General features: G+C 36.1%; 1 protein-coding gene across 1 annotated transcript; it reads right to left on the bottom strand.

Annotated features, from left to right (window-relative positions):
* Window positions 1-6,082: 6,082 nt before the first annotated feature.
* Window positions 6,083-7,735, bottom strand: LOC113729067 (putative disease resistance protein RGA3). Its single transcript, XM_027253393.2, has 3 exons — window positions 7,066-7,735; window positions 6,496-6,931; window positions 6,083-6,401 (listed from the first exon to the last, which is right to left on the bottom strand). The coding sequence occupies exons 1-3, from the start codon at window positions 7,733-7,735 to the stop codon at window positions 6,083-6,085; spliced, it is 1,425 nt and encodes a 474-aa protein (XP_027109194.2).
* Window positions 7,736-8,471: the final 736 nt, after the last annotated feature.

Here is an 8,471-nt window from a genome sequence, read left to right as displayed (position 1 = left end):
ATTATAGGCATAAGCAAATAACAAGAGGTACATACAGATCAAAAGCATATATACACACAACTGTCCCGAACCAGTTACACAGTAGCAGTCAATTAGATACAAATATGAGAGATCCATGAAAGTAGCGTGGTCATCCAAAAGTACTATAGACAGACTAGGTCACAAGTACAAAAATAACTAACGAGAAGCTTTTCCCCCTATAGGGCTCCGTCCATAATCTACGAGAATGCCACAATTTATATCTTAATCCAGGTTAATCATACTTACGAACACCCGAACAAACCACATGAAGTTCCATAGAATCGCATTTCTAGTTCGCCCAAGTCCTTTCTAACCTAGGCTCTCATCTCTTTCGTATCCGGGCGCAAGAATCCCATCTAAGATAATTCACAACTCGAGCCGGCCGGTCCCAAGTGTAAATCATCCATATTAAAGATTCCTACCCGACATACATACCTAGTTTCCTCAAGTCCCATGATAAAGACCTTTACACTTATGACATGCACGGTTCATAACTTATGCTTGAAAGAGCACTTATACCTTTCGACGCATTCACGAAAGCAGGACCATAACACCACTTGGCCCAAACTCACTCAGCGCAGAGACCACGCGAAGTGGTTTTGATACCAACTGTGACGGCCCCACCTCCCCCTAAGGCGAACCAAAGGGTTCGACGGGTCGCCTGCCCAACTCTCGCCAGAACTCAGTGAGTCGATTCACACAAACCCAACATAGTACGGGCGATAGGACCCAAAGAAAATGAACAATCGGAAACTACTAAGGTGAGAACATGCCTACCAAACCATAAAATCATAGTCTCAATGAAATACATTTAATAGACAAGGTTAAACACTTATACATATATTTATATTGAAGTCTTGAACAAATTAACCTACAGTGCGATCCGAGGTACTCATATTACACAAAATACAATTAGGGCTTCATTTTCAAAAGAGTTTAACAACATGACATATATACTAGCTTGACCCTTTTCCTCCAAAACCGTGATTCTCAAGTTTGTCCCCTGTAAGGAAAACAAAGGCAACAGAAAGGGGTGAGCTTACGCTCAATGAGGTACCAAACATATAGGGGTAAAATCATGGCCTTTCACATTTAATCAATCAGATACATATACCAGATACAAAGGAAAGCATTTAGACACAGTGATTCAAAGGGAAAGGATACAAGTGGCTCTCAGGAGCCAGATTTCCATTTGCAGTACTTGATTCGAACCCGTTGACTCTCCGTCAACGTAAATAGAACCAATATATCCGTAGACCCCACTTTACACCAATTTCCCAACCATCATCCATGGCCAACCAATATTAAACATATGAAAACAGAAAAATCATGAATAAATAGAAAAATTCACCAATCTCCACCAAAAGTCATGGAATTGCCCACAAAATCACCTCTTAGACTACTACAAGCCACTAATTACACATCATTAAGAAGAAAAGAGAGGTTCCTTAGCTACTCACCTTATCAACTCAAGAAAGGAGAAAACTTAGCACCTTGGTCTTCCAATCCACTTCACTAACAACCTCACAATCACTAAACTAAGGGTTTTTATGGAGAAAATCCAAGTTTACTCGGTTGAACTAAGAGATTGAACAAGATTGGAGGCAAGAAAATTGAGAGTTTTCTCTTCTTTTCTCTTGAAGAATGCAGGCCAAAGAAGCTTGCAAATGAAGATGATTTTGGTCAATTTTTGTATTAATTGGTAAAGTGGTGAATAGTGGTCAAATGCAAGATTGAATCTCCAAGTGACACTTGTCACTCTCATTAATGCATGGCTATCCTTTTGTCTCTCCAACTCTCATCCATTGGATAATCTCTAATTATCTCTTAACACCTGCTAAAATAAATCCGGTATCCAAAACTTAACCTAACTGGCCGAATTTTACCGAACTTTCCGCATTAGCGGGTCCCACGTCCGGTATAAGCCCTTAATTTCTCAAAAACTAACCGATACTAGAAAAATCATTTTAACAACTATATTTACGCATAAAAATTATTTTTAAAATTTTTTTGAATAAAGAAAATGGGAAAAAAGCGTGCAATTAAAAGAAAATAAAACCTAGAAATTAAGAAATTACGGGTCCTCACAATCAACCTTGTAATAGCCCCGAAGCTTGGGAGAATAGCTTATGCTCATAGTGATTCATAGATAGGAAACTTCACATGTCTTCAGAGACTTCATCAGATCTATAGCACTAGAGCAACTGTCTGACAAACCACAGTTGCATTAGAGAACTAACAGCATAAAAGAATGTAATCTCGTAGCTAGTAACATAGTTCAACAGACTAGTATAGCCCAGTAGGGGATAAAAACTAACTCCAAAACTAAGGCATGCACAACCTCAAAGTAAAACAAGTAATTTTAGCATTCAGCTGCAAGAAGGAAGATATGAAACTTCATTGTTCAATCACTGCATACCCAGTAAAATTAAAAATACCAGATTGCCTGTTATTTTACCTAGAAGTTCCATTTGGAAGATATATGAAGAAATTGCTTTAGGGCACTACTTGATAGTTCAACCATAAGACAAGCTTGACTATTTGTTGATAATTCTTGATATTTAAGGCACTAATGACTGAAAAATGAATGGAAGCTTTACGGGTGATTTTCCTGTCTATTTTCCACTTTACAGAATACTACAGGGGGTTAAGTGAATAATATTGAACAATAGGAGCATTATGGTGTGGTCAAATGCAAAACCATGGGTAATAGTAATTTCCCTTTAGAATATTGAAAGACAAGCCAAGATAGTCTTGATTGATAACAAGTTCTAGTACTTTGTTTTAGCAAAAAACAACTTTACTTGTCTAGAAGTTTCGCTCCTGTATACAAACTAGAACTGAATTTAAAATTTAAAAAAAATCAGAGTAGGAAAAACAAAAGTCCAGAACTGAATTTAAAGATGTCCTGGATATAAAACAGGACTGGATATGCAATGTATCTACTAAGTGCATAAGCAGGGTAGAAAGAAAACAAGATGAGCAAAATTGAAGAAACTTCATGTTGCTCAGAAAATTGAACTTTCAAAAATTTCAGCTGCAATTCTCAACATAGCCATAATTTATAAATCACATCAACACGAAAACGTATCCTGCAAGAACTACATCTGATCTCCCAAAATCTCAGTTGTTGGGCAGCCACAAGTAAACGTAGGAGGGAAAAGAGTTATTTGGCAGAGCAGGACACCATGTAAAGACCACAAATGAATAGTCATCCGGAAAAATAAAATATTAATCTCTCTCTCTCACACATACACCTCAGCAAAAAAGTTCACAGGACGAAGCAAGATCTTTTGCAGCAATTGTTTAGCAGAAAGAGTATGAGGAGGAAATGGTGAAGAAACTTATAAAGGAATTCAGAGGATCTTTAATTGGGAAATTTACATTATCATGAACTTTACATAGAGATTCCTTCAATTTGCTAACCATCAATGGTGATTTCAGGAATATGGGATATCTTGGACCATTCAGAATTGGGGGCGTTGCTGCTGCGGCTGCTCTCTGGATTGCACCTTTCCTGTAGAAGGTGACAACCTTCAATCCGCAGCCATCTTAGTTTGATGAGGCTTCTCATTGATTGGTTGGAAGGTAAACTCTCTAGCCTTTCACAATAGTAGAGCCCGAGTTGTACAAGTGACGAAAGCTTCCCAAACCAATCGGGTAATGATTTTACTGCAAAATCTTCTAAATCAAGAATTTCAAAGGAGGAGGTGTGCTGAAGTTTTCATACAAACTTAAATGCCAAAGGGAGGGCAAGTGGTGCTGTGGTCCGAATGCAGATCCATGATTTCTGAGAAGGGTCCAATTTCCAACCCCCTTAACCTTGTAAGAGAACCAAGATTCCCTTTGGGGGAAATTAATTCATTTGTCACATTGACGAATGTGTTGGAGAAATATGGGAATTACAAGTTTATGAACCTACTGCAAAGTTATTACAAGAACAATATCAACAATTTGACTAAACTATTTTTTTGAGAATTCAAGAGAATTTTCAAGTCCTGCTAATCGGGTTGAGATGGTAAATTACCTCTAAGATACAATGGAAATGAAAATTAGCCTACAACAAGCGTAAGCTTAGTTTTCACATAAGAAAAGGATGTAAGAAGTTGGTTTTGCAAATCTAAGATAGCTTAAGCACAAGTTGTCACAAGAGAGGTTAAACTACCTCTATTTATAGGCAATATAAGAGTTAAAGTACATGAATCTCATTTAGTGTCCATTTATGAATAGAGTACACCAAATATATGAACTAATAAATTTGAGAAGATACAACAATGTATCTTCACTTAGGGTCCGTTTGTTTCGGGTGAAAATGTTTTCCAGGAAAATATTTTTCTAATTTCCCGTGTTTGGTTGCACAAAAGTTACTGAAAACATTTTCCTATGTAAAATATTTTCACTCATCTTATGGAAAACAACTTCCCTTCCAAACTTACTGAAGTTGTTTTCCGAAATGCATGCATTCCGCCTGTAGTATGTTCCAAACTTACTGAAAACATCTTGTAGTATGTTCTTTTTTTTTTTTAGTGTAAACAGGAGGATTCGAACCCAAGACCTCTTCCTTACACTCCCTCCCCCGTACCACCCAACCCAACCCAACCCTCCCCCTAGTATATTCAAAATAAAAAAAAAACCTCATCCTACTCATCCTATGCTAGTAATTAATTATGTATAATAGGGATATTCTTTTCTAGAGAAACTTTCAGCAGTGAGAGTGCAAGATATATGTCACAATAAGCATTGCATGTGATTGATATTTGACACTAAATGGCCAGCAATTTGTTTATTGCTTAAGGAGATATTTTTTATTCATATATACATTTCTCCAAAATTTTTTAAAGTTAAACAATGAGATAAATTTTCTTATTTTGCATGGGAAGAAGTATGTAGTTATAATGTGCAGAAAGTAAAGATAGAGATAAAAGTGAAAATATTTCAAAAGTTAAACAAACACCAGAAAAATGAAGTAAGAAAATATTTTCAATAAGCTAACCAAACACCGGAAAATGATGAAAGGGAAATGATTTTCACGAAAAATTACTTCCACGGAAAATATTTTCCCAAGGAAAACATTTTACTTCCAACCAAACAGACCCTTAATGTCCATTCATGAATTGAATACTTTAAATACATTAATTGAGCAGTTTCATGAACTAATGAACATAAGAAGATACATCAATGTGAAGATGTATCTTCACTTAATAACCATTTATGAATTTAGTACACAAAATACGTGAATTAAGTGGTTCCATAAATGACCTAATGAACTTGAGAAGATACATCAAAATACTAATGAACTTTATAGGAAATTCATGAATCAACCTCCTAGACATGATAAGAAAAATGATGTTACAAATCTTGATCAATTTTCATACTACAAACTAATTTCCAATAGTATGTCTAGAATAGAGAAGGAAGGTGTTCGGTCTAAATCGACTGGAAAGGATATAAAATTGGAGTACTAGAATACGGATATTTCCTCCTTTTTTACTAAGAAGACTCGTGAACTATATAGTTCAATGTTTTCATACGGAATATAAAACTATGTGTTAGTTTTAAAATGGCTCAAGAAAAGAACAAGCATTGGAGGATGAAGAAGAGCAGGACTCAGAGTCTAGCCCCCCATATTTTAGGGATTGACAAATGGGTTAACCCACTGTAGCTGTGAATACATAATTCTCGAAAGGCAGTGAGATATTGGGCTCCCCTAGGGATTGAAATCGACTTCAGGGAGGGGCATAAACTAACAACTGCTCCAACTCATGGCAATTGTACAACTTGAAAAATGCAAGATTCGGATTATTTTGGAATAACCCATTTGGTAGCTTGGTGAGCTCTTTGACATTCCAAATTGATAGACCGGTAAAACCGCTGATTCGACTGCAAATATTTGCTATTATGGTTTATCCATGATTGAATTCCTTGAGAATCAGAAAATGACTTGGAGCAATGGCTAATTGCGTACAATTCTTAATCTCTAACTTCTCAAGAATCTTTTTCATCATGAAATGCTGCTTCCATCCATTCCATTAGATTCAAAATGTTTGATAAAATGAGATGCTCAAGTGATTAATCTGCTTTCAGACAAGAATAATGTCGTAATGTACCTGAAACTCTCATGCAAAGGAAATGATATTTCTTCGTCACTTTTCTCCGTTGCAAGATACCGAATAGAAAGGGTCTCGTCGTAATATGTTCTAGTTCCTTTCAACCTTAAGGCTTTATAATTGAAGATGGATAATGCCAAATCATGCACAAGATCATGCATTTTGCAATTCAAGACATTCCTGTACTCATCCTTCACAGCATCTTGCAACAAGTTAGTTTCCAACAAAATCGAAAAAAACATTTCTCCAACTTCCTCCATCTCCATATTGTTTCTTGGATTTGAATGAAAAAATCTTTCTGCTGCCCAAAGTTGGAAGTAGCTGACTCCTATTTATTTCAATGTCTTTGGGAAAAATTAAACAATACGCAAAGCACTTTTTCAGCAATGGAGATGGAAGATGATGAACGCTCAATTTCTCATCTCCACCTAAATTTTGAAGGCCAGTCTCCAAAATTGAAAGCCTTTCATCACTTCCCTTGTTGCGCAATATCCTGCCGAGTACATTTGCAGCTGATGGTACACCATGGCATTTTTTTGCAATCTCGTATCCTATGTCTTGCAGTCCATCCGGCACTTCCCCAGCACCAAATGCATTTTCTTTGAGAATGAGCCAGCATTCATCATCTGGCAATTTTTTCAAAGAACATGGAGAAGAAATTCTTGTCATGGCTGCCCCTTGTTGCTGACGGGTGGTCAGAAGAATGGAATTCCCCTTGGATGAGCTGATACCTTTCAAAGACCCAAGAAAATCATTCCATGGTGTGGCTTGCTCATTCCACACATCATCAAGACCAGTAGATACTTTTTGCCATCCAATAATTCTTTTAGTAGCTTGATTCTGGCTTCTTGACCCTCAGCTTCAGGTTTTGGACTTGCAATGATTATATAATCAAACTAAAAAGCCTATTGACATCAAAATCTTTTGATACACGTACCCATGTACCCATATTCTCTTGTCAAAATTTGATTTTCAATCTTTAGATCATTAAAAACTTTTCGAGCCAAGGTGATCTTACCAATCCCGCCCATGCCAACTATAGGAAGAACCAGGACTATTTCATTTTTACTCGCAGCAGTCAACCCTGTCACTAACATCGAGAGGTCATCATCTCTTCCAACAAAGCTTGAATCAATAGTAACATAGTTAGTCTCTCTGTTCTTCATAAATTCTCCATTTTGTGACTGGAGGCCAAAGCCCTTTGCTTCTTCATTAATTCTTTTCAATTCCATAGTGACTGTTCGAATTCTATTTGCCATTTTGAAACGAAATGTGATGGGATTGAAGAGTGACAAGGAGAAGTATACCTTCCTCTTCACCTGTTTCTGAATCTCAACTTTGCGCAGAATCATTTCATAATTGAGATCATCCAACAAATTATTAGCATCAAAAGCCACGTCTTCAAGTTCCTTCAGCCAAAGCCTCGCGTACTCGAGGGTGACTTTCTTTTGCTCTGCATCATGAAAAACAGCTTGGATCTTGGGTGTTTTCTTCAGCTTCGGCAAATCTCTCTTAAAGGCTAAAGAAAGGCTAATCTGCTGGGAAGCCAAGGTTATTGCTTTCCCCTCTAGAAACTGTATAGTGGCACCAAGAAATGCATCCGCCATTGGGTCTTCCTTTGCAAAGACGGAGAGTATGTGAGAAAGATTTCTCTACGGTGGAAGAGATTTGTTGCAAGATTGGTACTACTACCAATGAATGGCAATTATGTTTGAGCAATGGCGGTGGGGTTCAATGCTTTTTAGACCCCACGTGCTTACACGTAATTGTGTATTAATTCAAAATATGACATTTTTGAGATATTCTTTGCAAAATTTTGATCATCAGCTTTAGAATAGAATAATTCTTATTTTTTTAAAATTCCTTTAATCAATTTTTGTTAAAACAATTCTAAATTTGGAATTCTTATATAACCCATAATACTCATGTTGCATTTGATAAAACTAAAATCTAAAATTTAAATTCATTAAATTATATTTGAATATATATCACATTAAATGATAAATAAATAATTTATAAATTATTTTTAAAAGCAAATTTACATAGAAAACTTAATATCATTTAATTAATTCATATATTTTATTTTTTTATTATTAAACATGTTTAAATATATTAAATTCTAAATATATTAAATATAACTGTTGAATGGAATTATCAAATAGTTTTAGTAACCCATGGGCTCACACTCATATATTAATTCCTTTTCTTTTCTCACTTCTAACCTAGGACGGGGGTCACCGTCTTAAGATTTTCGTGTTCACGCGAAATCCACAATGATTCAAATTATCTGCTCATTCTGCATAAACTCTCGAAGTGCATTGTACAGGTGTTAGGGTGGCCTCG

Source organism: Coffea arabica, chromosome 2e (assembly GCF_036785885.1).
Source record: "Coffea arabica cultivar ET-39 chromosome 2e, Coffea Arabica ET-39 HiFi, whole genome shotgun sequence".
NCBI lineage: Eukaryota > Viridiplantae > Streptophyta > Magnoliopsida > Gentianales > Rubiaceae > Coffea > Coffea arabica.
This window is presented reverse-complemented; position numbering and strand designations above follow the sequence as displayed.